The following is a 14697-nucleotide window of genomic DNA, read 5'->3' on the forward strand; positions in this document are numbered from 1 at the left end:
AAGAACAGAGATTATCATGAAATAAGCAATTTCTGCAATCTGGCTGAAAACCTTGGGAATTTTGTTTAGCCTCAATAAATACCAAATTTTAAAATGGTGCATTTATCGTCTGTCATTTCAATTGATTCTCTTGCTTTTCATTAACAATTCAATTTATCAATATACTTTATAGTATGCTGAATTATTTGGTTTTATTTTTCTATTATCTTACATTATTGTGATTTATTTCCTCCCTTCTCTTTTCACAAACTGATTATAAATGTTGTTGGGCAAGATAAATAGTCCAATAATGCACAGCAATAGTGTTTGTTCTTAGTTAGAAGTGGCTAATAAAAAGATTATAGAAAAATATGCAACTTTTAAAAAGTTGTATGGTGTAAGACTGTACTAAATTAAAGGAATATACACAAGCTAGTGTTACTGAATAAATGTAAGCCTATCAATACCCATGGTTTCTCTACTGCAGATAGGACTACAGTATATCTGGATGCCTAAAGAAAGATTCTGATCGTACGATAACTACTTATAACTTTTTTCCAGATCCCAACGAAATTGTTCTCCCTATAAATTTGTTTTTTAAAACCAATAGGAAAGCACAGGTTTTGGAGATATCCCCCAGTAGTGTGGAGGCCTGAGCATCCCATGTCTCTTGAGAAAGGAATATTTTCAGAACACGTCTCTGTCCACATGTGCACTTTGAGTCAGAAGATCTGAAGCCTCAGTCTGTCTCTGCCCAGTTCTGTGAGATCTTGGAACTGATTTAGTCTTTTAGCCTTGTAATTAAAAATATCTACTACACAGGGCTAGTGAGAGCATCCAGTGGGATAATGTGTATTATGATAGTTTAGAGCAGCTGTGTACCATACAAATATAATGTGAGACACAAATGTGAGTCACCCCTGTAATTAAAATTTTCTGGTTGGCAATTAAAAAAGGAAAAAGAAATGTGATGTTAATTTTAACAATATTTGTATTTAACCCAATATATAAAATCATTTCAACATGTAATCAATACAAAAAAATTATGGAGACATTTTACATTCCTTTTTTGTACTAAATCTTTGAAATCTAGTGTGTATTTTACATTACAACACAACTCAATGAAGACTAGCCACATTTCAAGTGCTCAGTAGCCATTATGTGGCTAGTTGCTCCCCAACTGGACAACACAGGTATAGATCTGAACTAATTTGTCATGTCAACTAGCTGATCACTTAGCAGGTAAAGCAGAAGGGACCTACCTAACATAAGTGTTTAAGACTCTAAGGGCCTTACAATTATGCTTAAAGTAGCCATCATCTCCTTTAGTATATAGAATTAAAAAAAAAAAAAATTCCAGCAATGATTTGTATAGGGTAAAAGTCTCCCCTCACCATTCCAAAACTAACCAACAGTATTAGCAACTATGGATAACATTTGGATAACTGGGCTTCATAATATGCTTGGAAAACTACCAGCTCTCTTACTGTCTCTGTAGGCTTTTAACTGTGGTAACCTGTAGTCTATTCCTCTGGTTTCCTTACCATTTTCATATGGAAAATATTTTTCTTTCCTAGCTTTTTAGTTCTGTAAAGAATGAACATTATGTAATTTGCTTTTACCTAAAAATAACTTTTTATATATATTTTTAAATGAGGCCATACCTCACCCATTTCTGCTCTGTGGAAATCAGCTTCCACCTGTTTGCTTTGGTATTCTTTGTCAATGATCTCTATCATACGGACGAATGAATAGACTGTGGAAATCAGATTCACTATTTTGACTGGGTGGTGTTTCAAAGTCAAACTGACACAATACTTATATTTACCACTGGTTACCAGAATTCATATTCTGGAAAGCCAGTCTTCTGACCGCTTTCCATTCAACGGATTGTTTGCCTTACGAATTTAGATTTTGTTTTATTCCCTCCCACCCCCTCAAAAAAAAAAAAAAAAAAAAAAAAAAAAGGCTAGAACCATACAAGTATGCCTTGTACATTGGGAGCTCTGATAAAAAGAAATTCGGTGGGAGGTGGGCACTCACAGTTGCCGGGTATAGAGCTGAGAAAGCATTTCTTAAAGGCAATGCTGTGTGCAGAGTTAGTAGGTATTTACTTCTGAGAATACTCCCATGAAAAGTTAAGAGATGGAAAAACAGACTTGTACATAAATGGAAGGTGTAACTAAAAGCTTTGACTAGTCTCCGCTGAGCCCAAATGTATACGATCACAGGACACTTAATTGAGAATTTTATACAATTAAAAAAAACCTCAAAAAAAAAAAAAAAAAGACGTAACTATTACTAAGGTTTTCTTGTTTCTTCAAATTGCAATGACAGCTTATTCCCAGCACCTAGAATAGTACTTGGTACGTATTAGGCACTCAATGAATTGAGTACGATTGCCGAGTTAGGTCTTCCGGAACTCCTACCGCATCAGACCCATAGTCAAAACACAAAAAGCCGAAATTTAAAAACTCTTAATACAACCAGGAGTCCGCGGAACCAGGGCTTTACACAAATATGTCACGTACTATACTCATATATACAATATTTTGTTCTCTCGGTGTTTACGTCTTGTGGGAGCAGATCTTTTTCCGGCTCGTAAAGGGAGAAAGCTTTGCACTCTGAAAGTAAGTTCCGATAGTGCAGGGTCGGAGGGCAGGGTCAGAGGTCAAGGAACTCAGCCTGCTGAAAAGCCTAGGCGTCCCTGCCTAAATACACGCTGCCGCCGACCGCGCAGGCGCGAGAAGGGGCGGGGCCAAAGCGGGCGGAGGCGAGAGACGATTAGCCGGATTCCGGCGGCCCCGCCCCTCGTCTCGCGCTAGGCTGTCACGTGGTCGTCCGGGCGCGGACGAGCGGACTCAGGCGTCTCCGCCGCGAGCGCAAGCTGTCCCATCGACTGTGGGGACTGACGGAGGCTGGTTGTGAGTCTTGTGCGAGGCGCCGCTGTCACAGCTACTCGTGGTTCGCTGAGAAATTAAGCGTTTCCACTCAGTAAGTGTGAGGGAAGTGACAAGAGGAGGTGGGTACTCAGGGGCGCAAGTTGTACAGCTCCTCGATAACCCGCTTTCGCTCCTGCCGGCCTGAAGCCGCGTACTCCTTTGATAGCTGCGGGGTCGCGGCCGAGGGAAGGGTTCAGGGGTGACTGAAGGGTCGCTGGAGCCGGGGCGGGGGAGGGAGGCGAGGCGAGGGGCTGTCCCAGTGGCTGGGTCGGTTTTGGCGCGCTCTCGCATCCGCGCTCCCTATTGGCTGGCGGGCGCCGTCCCCGAGGCGTGCGCCGTGGTTGGTGGGCTCGGGCGCGCGGGGCGGGGCGCTCGCCTCCTCTCCGGCGCCGTGCCTCCGGGGACAAGCTGGCAGGGTCCGGGGCGGGCCTGTGCCCGTGAGGTAGGGACTCGGCTTGGGCGTGCCGGGCTGTGGGGATAAGACGGAACATCCTTCCTCTGGCCAGTTCAGTAACTAGCCGTGAGGTGACGGGGTCCGGAAGGTGGGCTCACGGGAAAAGGTCGCTGAATTCTGTCTCTGCCATTAAGAAAAATGATTCCAGTGTTGGTGACACTGTGGTGTCGCCTGTTTATCAACGCTTCCTGTGGACCGTGTCCTATGCTAGGGTTTTTAATCAAGTTCAAAATAAGAGAATAAAGAGCAAGTGAGGGTGCAAGGTTGATGACAGGGGTGTGAGAAACGTGAAGGATTAGACTTGCTTAATCAGTGGCTTTCAACTGTTTTCGTACTAAGAGCACATTTTACGTCACAGTTAGGACGCAGCCATCTAATTCAGACGTTTGGTGAAGCGGTGTTTACTCCTCACATGCCATGCGCTCTGGTATATTTTCTCCTCTTCAATTCCATTCAGTCACATTTTTTTCTAAACAGTGTTACGCATTTCAGGATCTCGGGTCGCGACCCACAGTTTGAAAAACATTGTCCTGGCTCTGTTTAGTGAGTCCAGACCAGAATTTTGTTAAAATAGAATAAAAAATATCAGGGTGCCCACACACATTTAGATCGTTTTTCTTTCCTAAGTCTTTTTGATGGCTTGTGTGTGTGCACGCGCGCGCCCAGGACACAGTGTAAGGTGTATTAACATAAAAGATGGGTCTTAGTCAAATTTCGAAGGCCACTGCGTTGAGTAAAAGCATGGCCACAAAAATGAGGGGGTTCTACTAGCAAGGCACAGACGTGGCTGGGGGTTCAGATGTTGAATTTGAAGTGAGTCTGGACCAGTGGTCTAGTTAACCACATTACATATCCCTTTATTTCTTGCTCCTTCCTTGCTTGTTAGCCCTTCAGTTCATGTTGGTGGTTAAACGTTCCCTACAAATGTAAGTGCATAATCTCATTTGACCGGATATTAAATCACTATTAAGTTATTGCCAGAGCCGAGTTTATTGTAGTTTAAATCTGCCTTTGAAACAGCAACGTTAGGATGCTGTTCTTTAGAACAGACTTGGGCAGACCCAAGTATCTGTTTTGCTTTTACTGGTGACTGTTTCTCAGATCTTTGAGAGCCTTGTATTTAATCCATGACACCATCACCTTTTGTAAATTTACTTAGAATTCATCATTTTCCTTTGGTAACAAGATTTTTCTAGCCAGAATTATTGTGTGTATGTGTAAAATATAGATGTCAGGAGTAAATAACTTCAGTCACCCTAGTCATTGACAGGGCTGAGTTTGGGTAGAGTGAGAAAAGATAAGTTGTTCTCTACCTTACATTATGATTGTAAGTACTTTTAACAAAGAATCTAGACTCTACCTTCAAGTGCAAACCATATTCTGTTTTTTAATCACTAGTCTTTTGTGGTTCAACCAGCTGTATAATGAATCCCAGCATGAAGCAGAAACAAGAAGTAATCAAAGAGAACGTAAAGGTATGTGATAGAATCACTTTAATCTGTTGTAGAAAGCATGTGGTTAAAAGAATTTTAACATAATTTAGCCGAATTAAACCTGTCTATAATTTCTATAAACCTTGAATTACTGAATTTTTAGTCAGAGGACAAGTAACAATAGAGAACTTTTAAAAAATTATAGTTGAATATTAAGTCTGACCTATGAGCATGGGATGTCTTTCTTTTTATTTTGGTCGTCTTTGGTTTTTTTCAACAATGTTTTGTAGTTTTTGGAGTATGAGTTTTACACTACTTTTCTAAAATTTTTCCTACGTTTTTTATTCTTTTTGTTGCTATTGTGAATGGAATTGTTTCCTTAATTTCATTCTTGGGTTGGTCATTGCAACCATGTAGAAATAGGATAGATTTTTTTGTCTTGGTCTTGTGTCCTGCAACCTTGCTGTGAATATGTTTATTCTAAGAGCTTTTTAGTAGATTCTTTAGAACTTTCTATATACAAGATTATTACTGCTTTGTTTTTACTCTTAGGTTTCATGATATGATTTTATTAAAATTCTTTGTGTTTATCTTCAGAATTAGGGTCTTTGACTGCAGAGACACATTTGGCATAACAGTGCACATTTTTCCGGAGTATATCGTATTCTTTGTCATCCAACTTGTTTGCAACACTTTTTGAATCACTGTATGATATTTTAACTGGAGATCTTACCCCAAGTATTTTTTATTATGACAATGGGACAGGGTTTGTTTAGTTTTGAGTTTGTAATTTTTTTTTTTTTTCCTTTTTGTCTTTTTTCGTGACCGGTAATGGGATCGCAACCCTCGGTGTCGTGCCCGCACCGCACTCAACCAGTGAGCGGACCGGTCTCTATATGGGATCTGAACCCTCGGCGGGAGCACCGCCACACTCCCAAGTGCCACACTCTACCGAGTGCGCCACCGGGCCGGCCCTGAGTTTGTAATTTTGAATGAATCTGCTTGTATGGTTCTAAATGAATTTACAGTTTAGCTAGGTCTTACCACACAACTTAAACTAAATGATGATTCTGAGAATTAGACCATCAATTTTCAGATTTAAATAGAGTAAATAAAAACCATTGATAAGTGAAAGCAAGTGCCTTTTGATAGGTTGTTTTTGTTTGCCTTGATTTTCTCAGGATTCTTACATCACTTTTCTTGAATAATACTTTGCATTGATAGTTTGTGAATTTGGGTCCCTCGGCTTCCATTTGGTATTATGACATCTTCCCACTGTATTTTATGTTTATTTAAACTTTTTATTATAAAAAATTTCAAATATTCAAAAGTAGAGTCAATAGTACAGTAATCTCAATTTACTTCACCAGCTTCAGCAGTTATCAATATATGGCCAATCTGGTTTCATCAATATCCTCATTTACTCCCCTTTTCCTCCATTGGGTTATTTTGAAACAAATCCCAGCTAAATAATTTATATAATTGCAGCAGATCTTGACATTTAAAAAAGTCTAACGTTTATTAGCTACAATAAAACTATCTTGGATATAAAAGGACCTGGGTTCTGTTTGGTTCTGCCTCCAAAACTGAGACCTTTGGATGGTTAGTTAGCATCTCACCCTCAGTTTACTCATCTTTAAAATGAGGGAATTGGACTAGAACTAGATCTGTAAGAGTGAATTTTAATTCAGGGTGAATAGGTTCCTTGCCAGTGATTGCAAAATTCTGTGTGAGTGTGAACTTGTGTGTATTTTCGTGGGAGAGAGTTCACAGAATAGCAAATTGTTTTCTAAAAAGATTAAGACCCATTAATATATAAGAAACTTTCTGGCTCTCAAAGTCTATTATGCCAGTGCATAATCTGTATACAGAAAATAATAATAGCAGTGTTACACTTCTTTTTAGGTCAGATTCTACAAGGCTTATATGTATAAAAGTTAAATCTTGGAAATGGTCATTTTTTTTGTGACTTAGCTCGTTTCTTTGACCATTATAACATTTATAGCAAGCATTTAAATAAATTAACACTTCCTGTTACTACGGTTCCAAGTTATATTTTCTTCTATTTGTCTGGAGATTGTTGACTAATCTATAATCTAAATTATATCTGAAATGTTGGTGTAATATTTGTTCTCACAGTAGCTTTTGTCCTTCAGTTAAATAGTGAGATAATAATCAGCAGTAGAAACTTTACCGTGGGAAAGGTGAACTCTTGTCATATGAAGTACAGTGTGGAATCAGTTACTTTCTCACGCTGGTATGGTATCATGTTCTTGCTAACCTTGTTTGAGTATTCACCATTGTTTGCTGTCCCATGGTGGCAGTATAACTAATGATTTTTTGCAAAAATAGAGGGAGCTTTCAGATCAGGAAGGTATTTACATATTACAAGGAAGGCAATATTTTTTCCAAAACAGTAGCTTGGGCATTTTATAGTATTTTAGTATGCCTCAGGCACTGACAATTTAGCTATCTTCTAATGAGTGGGCTTGAAGCAGAATTGCTTCTGCAATCAGGTAATGGTGGGGGTTATCCTGGTTTCATATAAAACATGTTCTTGAAAATAATATTCCTTTGGTGAATACATATGAATGTGTTTAGGGGTATTCATGATTTAAAGAAGGTCTGAGATGAATCCTTTTGATTGAGGAAGAAGTATTTTGCTGTGTAAATAATTAACCTTTTCCCCCAATTTACCTCTTTTGTGAGTTTATACCATAAATGTTGTAATGTTTGGTTTTATAAAAGAAGAATACCTGTAAGTTTCTAGTGTTTTTGGAAGATCTTTTTAGAGAGAGAATACAGAAATTCCTGTTGTAATGGAATTTTGTCAGATATGGTTTGAATTATTAATTAGATCTTAGAAATTTTGTTAAGCATTTTAACTAGATATGATTAATTGACAAAATATATATTTATATTTATATATGCAAGAGCATATATAGAAATGACTGGAGAAAAGTTACTTGTTTGTGTCTAGTTTAGGTAATATGACCCATTCTTAAAAGTTTTTTCCAACTTTATAATTTTGGGAAATAACAGGTTTGCCAGTTGATTAAATCAGTGTCTTGTTTATATGTAGCATTATAAAATTATAAAACAGATCAAATATTAGTGTTCTTGGTGTTTTTTTTTTTACAAGTCATAGTAGGGCTAAGACTAACAATCTATATAGAAACTCAGTAATTAAATGATCATATAGCAACTTGGTAACTGGATAATGAATTACCTTGACTTTTAGAATAGTCCTGTCCCAAGAAGAACTCTGAAGATGATTCAGCCTTCTGTAGCTGGATCTCTTGTTGGGAGAGAAAATGAGGTATGTATTATAGGGCTTAAAAGGGGCACGGGTGATACATTAAAAACATTTCCAAAATTTTCTTGGTCAGAAACAACTAAATTGTTGAAATTTACGAATGATTTAAGAATAACAATTACATATTTTCCAAAGAAGTGGTTTTTGCTTTATTAATTATTCGATTTAGGAAGTTCAAAATTGCTTTGAATACCTTCAGTAGAACTGGAATGATATAATAATTTATGAATTATTTTACAAGAGTAATGTCTGATTTTTTTTTTTTTTTTTTTTAAAAGATGACCAGTAAGGGGATCTTAACCCTTGACTTGGTGTTGTCAGCACCACGCTCAGGCAGTGAGCGAACCGGCCATCCTTATATGGGATCCGAACACGCGGCCTTGGTGTTATCAGCACCGCACTCTCCCGAGTGAGCCACAGGCCGGCCCCAATGTCTGATGTTTTGAGAATAAAATGTTATATTCTTCATTTACTCCTGTGTGTAAATGATGAAGTCATTGATGTACATGTCTAAATTTTTACTAGTTGAAAAATACTGCTTTCGTGGTACTGAGTCAGAATACAGTGTTTAAACACAATAATTTCAGCTAAGCCTTAGGCACAAGTCTGATTCAAATGGCTGCTGCAAATAAAATTCCTAAAATGTTACTCTACATTTTGGTTGAGTTTTGAATTGTATAATTTTTTAAAGATTCAAAGATCTCAAAGAGCTATAGGTATGTGAGTTCTCTTTTTTTAATTAATGAATGACAAAACCATTTAGTTTTCTTGTTCATTAAATCAAAGTAAATAAAATTGATAAGTATTTTCATTATAGTTGGCCAAAGGCTTATCCAAAAGGAAACATTGGAATGACCAGTTAGCATCTAAGACTTTCGGCTCTGAAGTTGTCATTGTCCCAGAATATAGTGAAAATAAAAATCTTGAAGGAGTCACTCAAGAAGCATTTGATCTTATGGTTAAAGGTAGGAAAAAATACATAATTTTTGTCTTAAAACTTAAAATTATGATATAAAGTAAATATTGTTTGTTAATACTGTTATGAATTCTGCCTATACCCTCTTAATCTGGGGATACTATTAGATATTTTACTTGTATGTTTTTGATCATTTAAGATTTCTTATGATTGTAAATATACAAACATTGTACATTTGGACAGGTGTGACCATTTGTTTGGCAAGAACCAAATGTGGATGAAATATTAAGGAAAAGGATAGTGATGCATATGGTAACTCTGATTTTGGGTTGCGTTATAAGGGTTTATATTACTTGGAAATAGGCTTTTCAGAAGAAAATTGTTTAAAGAATGAATTTGAAGAAAGGAATTTGAATATTTCAGGAGAATATGAAGTAATGGAGCCAGTAGAAACAAGGCTGAGGTAAAGGGAGAGAAGAATTATGTTTAATAAATAGTAGTTTTTAATGGCATAGCAATGGAAATCAAAAGAGGAAGCTAGTGTTTTATAAGTATTATGGAAGATTGTTACTTCTGTACTTACTAATCATAGGTGATTGGATATTATTACTGAACAGAAAATTGAGGCCTAGAGTAGTTAATTGACTAGCTCAATGTCACAGTGACATATCTGCTCATTCTGAGTTGCCTGGAAGACAGTAAAGATGAAGATGAGTAGACAGTAGGATTTTATTAGGTAAAATTAGGAAAGACTGACTGGATAGAAATAAAGAGCTCTTTAATAATACTGTAAAATAAATGATAGATGCTCATCTGATTTAGTTAAAGTTAAATCAATAAGGATTGGTTAAAAAAACACTAAAGTTAAATACTGAAATAAACAACTATATCATATTGCTATTATAACAGCGGATGCAAAAATATTATCCATGCAACTTGAACTGTGACTATAAACCCTCAGTGGGATATATTGTAGGAATTAAAAGAACTGCAAAGAAATCCTGAACCTTATTAAATTCATTGTTTGAACTTTATTAAATAAATTTGTTGGCAGTGGTATTGGTGTGGTAATTTTGAAAATATTTTGTGTATATTTTAGGATTGAGTAATGAGTAATATGTTGATGTTGTTGGGAGCCAGCTTCATAATATGATGAATGGAAATACAAATATGGAATAGGAAAGGAAAGGAAGAACTGTTGTTGAACTGGAATTGGGAGTATCAGTATAAACTGATTTTTAAACAACTACATTTCTTACCCTGCCCCTAAGAGCCTAGAAACACATGACACCCCCATAGCAAGGAACACATCAGGGATCCAGTTCTTGGTTTGTAAACACTATTCTCTGCTCCTTTTAGAAATAGCTGATTCCCAGATAGGGGCAGGGATCACTATCAGGTGATCCTGGAATATCTTGTGTCAGAAAATAAGGAAGTACTCAGAAATTGATGGGTATGTTATAAGAACACAGTTGTCAGCTAAAAGGAATTCCCACTGACTAAATTTGGGAAAAATTGAGCATCAAAATGAACAATGACAAGAATGGATTATAAATACATTGAATAAAAAGAGCCATATAATTCACACTGATAAATTTTCTTTTAAATTGGAGCAGTGAAAGTTCTTACAAAATAATGCCAACTACTACATGTAGAAGGAATTACATAAATAGAAAATTACTGTTTTTCATCCACTGTAGAAGTAATAGATTTAAGGAAGAAAAGTTGTTGGGAACAGGGTATTAATATTAAAACACACTCAAAAATTTTGCTCCACAGATCATTTATTAATTATTATGGGTAAAATGTATTTTTCCAAGGGAGAAATCTGGTAGATAGTATCTTAACCATATGATCAAATTTAACATCTCCAGTGTTGTGACAAATTGGCATGTGCTTCCCGATGATACACTGGATGCAACATATTTATGCAATATTCCTGCCAAAAATGTCTAGCTTGAATCTAATCATGGAAACAGAGAAATCCAAAATTAAGGACAGTGTACAGAATAACTGATCTGGGCTTTTCAAAGTAGTCAGTGTTAAATAAGAATGCACAAACTCACAGAACAAACGTTGCAAAAATCTTCAACAATCTATGTGAAAGATATTTGTATGTGTATTGTACTTGTAATTCTTTTTTTGGCTGCCTGGTACAAGGATCTAAACCCTTGAACTTGGTGTTATAAGTCTGTGCTCTAACCAACTGAACTAACTGGCCAGCCCCTGTTGCAATTCTTCTGAAGGCCTAAAGATTTTCTTTCTTTCTTTTTTTTTTTTTTTTTAAAAAAAAAGATGACCGGTAAGGGGATCTTAACCCTTGACTTGGTGTTGTCAGCACCACGCTCAGCCAGTGAACGAACCGGTCATCCCTATATGGGATCCGAACCTGGGGCCTTGGTGTTATCAGCACCGCACTCTCCCGAGTGAGCCACGGGCCGGCCCAAGGCCTAAAGATTTTCAAATATTGGGAAAAATAAAATAGAAAAAAAATTTGTTTTGTAACTTTAATCTTTTAAAAAAAGTACTGAGTAAGATTGGAAATTTTTTTCCAGTAGAAAAAATTATTGGGTTTTTATAGTAAAGATTTTTAAAGTTGTATGTAAAACATTACTTTATTCTAGAAAATCCATCCTCTCAATATTGGAAAGAAGTGGCAGAAAAACGGAGGAAGGCTCTCTATGAAGCGCTTAAGGAAAATGAGAAAGTATGTACTGAATATAATTTGTACCATTTTTTAAAAATTCCAGGATTGTTTTCCTTTTATTGCTTAGCGTGTTTGGTTAGAGCAATATAAACTAGCTTTAATGTTGGCCTAAGAAAAGTTAAATAGAAAGGCAACTTTGTTTCCAGAATTATTGTACAAAATGAATCCTGTTGTGTTGAGAGCCAACTTTGTGCTACCTGTGTTTAATCACTTATATACTTGGAGGCATATACTTTGGTTTATAGCATAGCAAATCTATGGAATACTGAACTTTATTTATGTTATATAGCTTCATAAAGAAATTGAACAGAAGGACAATGAAATTGCCCGCCTGAAAAAGGAGAATAAAGAATTAGCAGAAGTAGCAGAACACGTACAGTATATGGCAGAGGTAATAGAGGTAGGTAATTTAATGTTCACCTGACTCAAAATCATCTATTTTTTATAAAGTTGTGGCAGTAGTGTGATTAGTGTTTGGGCTCTAGAATCAGATTTCCTGGGTTTGAGTCTTATTTCCCTGCCTAGCACCATTAAGTTTGTTGAGTAGAGTGGATTATTTATCCTGTCAGGACTTCATTTTCCTCATCTATAAAATGGGAATAATTATGCTTACTTAATAGGCTTATTATGAGGGTTAAAGGAGTTATAATAGATGGACAGTTGAGAGGAATACTTGCACATAGTAAGTATCCAATAACTGTTAGCTACTATGTATTATTATGAAGCAAAATAACATCTGTTTTCTTGTAGAGTTATTAAAAGGAATTAACTTTTATCTCAAAAATAAATGGAAAATTACTACATTTCCTAGTTCAAACATTTTTAGGCAGTTTTTACTCTAACTTTAATACCTGCGTGACATTACTGTCATTTATAAAATTGTTAATTGGTGCCCAAATAAATTTGGTGGTTTTATCTGACTTATTTGAAATTTAGAAGTAATGAGTTTGTAAGAGTTAGCCTAATAACTGTTTAACTTTACCAGGCTTGGCCTAAAATAGGTCTTTAAACTTATATTTGCAAAAAGTCCATCTTGGTGACAGAAAGTTTTTCAAATCAAAGCTTTTTATGTACTGAATTGCTGCCTTATATTTTAGAGCTATAATAGAATTAATGTTTGAAATTTTCATTTGGAAGTACTGAGGTTTGAGGTAGCTCTCTTAACTGCTTTAAAAGTATTGGTTCGTGACTGATTGTAAATTTAGAACACCTGATTCTTCACTGCAGCTAGCTGGAGAAGTATCAATTCAAATTGTACTCTGAAAACATTTTAGTGCTTTTTAAAAATGGGCAAATTATTAAACACTGTGACTTTGCTAAAATATGATCTAGCATGGTAGAGACTGATATAACACTGTAAGTGAATTTATTGAGGGGCAAGATGAAAAGAATCTCATTACAACATTGAGGGCCACTTATATCAGCATACTGATAATGAACTTGGATTTTAAAGTTTTTACAATAAATTATTGGTTTATTCTTTAAAAGAGACTAAGTGATGAACCTCTGGATAACTTTGAATCACTGGATAGTCAGGAATTTGATTCGGAAGAAGAAACTGGTGAGGATTCTGAAGTGGAAGACTCAGAAACTGGCACATATGCTGAAGAAATTGTATCTTCCTCTACGGATGCAAAACCATGTATATGAAATTCATTGATATATGACTCTTGAGAAATACACTGCCGAAGTTTACCTCCGCTATAGATCTTTGTAGCTGAGTACATAACTACAGAATGCAAACTCTGGAATCAAATTTTCTTGTTTGAATCCTGGGGCCCTATCTTGTTAAAATACAAATACTATGTATTTTTAATCTATGATGTTTTATGTAAATAGTATTTTCTCAGTTGTCAGACATGACTTGAGTATATGATTAAATAAACTTCAATCTCCTATTGAACATTGTGTGTATCTCAGAAGAATGAAGTATAAGGAATCTATCTTAAAAACTTGGCTTATTTATATTTTTTTATATTGTTTTCTTCCTATTCCTCTGCAGCTATCTTGGAGGAGACAAGGGGAAAATGAATTTATCCTTATTTAGACTGAGATATCTGAGGTTTTAACTCCCAAACCTGGTTGTACCTCAAGCTCACTGTAGGCACTATCGATTTCTGGACCTCATGCCCAGATATTCTTACTGGGTAGTTTTTGGAATGGTCATGAAAATCTGTTTTCCAAAAGCTCCCCAAGTGAATCTGATTAGCCAGGTAAAGATTCAACTGGCTGGTGTGATCGGACTCTTCTTGGAATCTTAAAATGATAGATGATGATGACAGTCCTCTAGAGAAGCAAAGTGGTGGGGACAGGTAAAACTGCAACGAAGAAACACAGAGGTATCTGAAAGTTATGAAACTTTTTTCTTCACACATTTTACATACTGGTATAGTGGAAAGTATGTAAATATTGAAGGAATGAAAAGAGTAGGGTGAGATTAATTAGGGATTTCCCATGTATTTGAAGAAAGAAAAGGACAAAATAAGGGACATTGTTTGCAAAGTATATAGCATTGGGATTGAATAAGTTCTGTGAGAAGCATGCAAGTAATTTTGCATAAATTGACCAGAGCAATGTTAAGCATTAAAGAAGTACTATAGGTGAGTTTTTTATTCTTACAGAACCTTAATTTTTTAATCTCTAATATTGTGATAAAGCCTACCTTATAGTGTTATTGTGAGGATTAAAACATTTACTGCCTGGGGCCGGCCCGGTGGCGCACTGGATAAGTGCGCCGCTTGGGAAGCGCGGCGGGCGCTCCCGCCCGAGGGTTCGGATCCCACATACAGACCGGTTCCCGCTCACTGGCTGAGCGAGGCGCGGGAGCAACACCGAGGGTTGCGATCCCGTTGCCGGTCCCCGGTCCGGTACGGGGGCAACACTGAGGGTTGCGATCCGTTGCCGGACACGGAAAAAGACAAAAGACAAAAAAACAAAAAACAAAAAACAA

At 36.5% G+C, this 14697-nt stretch overlaps 1 protein-coding gene across 1 annotated transcript; it reads left to right on the forward strand.

The window, feature by feature from the left end:
- Positions 1-2857: 2857 nt before the first annotated feature.
- On the forward strand, positions 2858-13650 carry GMNN (geminin, DNA replication inhibitor). Its single transcript, XM_008594281.1, has 7 exons — positions 2858-3001; positions 4774-4850; positions 8050-8127; positions 8942-9089; positions 11665-11747; positions 12037-12147; positions 13236-13650. Exons 2-7 carry the CDS (start codon positions 4800-4802, stop codon positions 13395-13397), a joined length of 633 nt encoding a protein of 210 aa, XP_008592503.1. The 5' UTR covers positions 2858-3001; positions 4774-4799; the 3' UTR covers positions 13398-13650.
- Positions 13651-14697: the final 1047 nt, after the last annotated feature.

Source organism: Galeopterus variegatus, unplaced genomic scaffold, assembly GCF_000696425.1.
Source record: "Galeopterus variegatus unplaced genomic scaffold, G_variegatus-3.0.2 Scaffold10520, whole genome shotgun sequence".
NCBI classification, from domain to species: domain Eukaryota; kingdom Metazoa; phylum Chordata; class Mammalia; order Dermoptera; family Cynocephalidae; genus Galeopterus; species Galeopterus variegatus.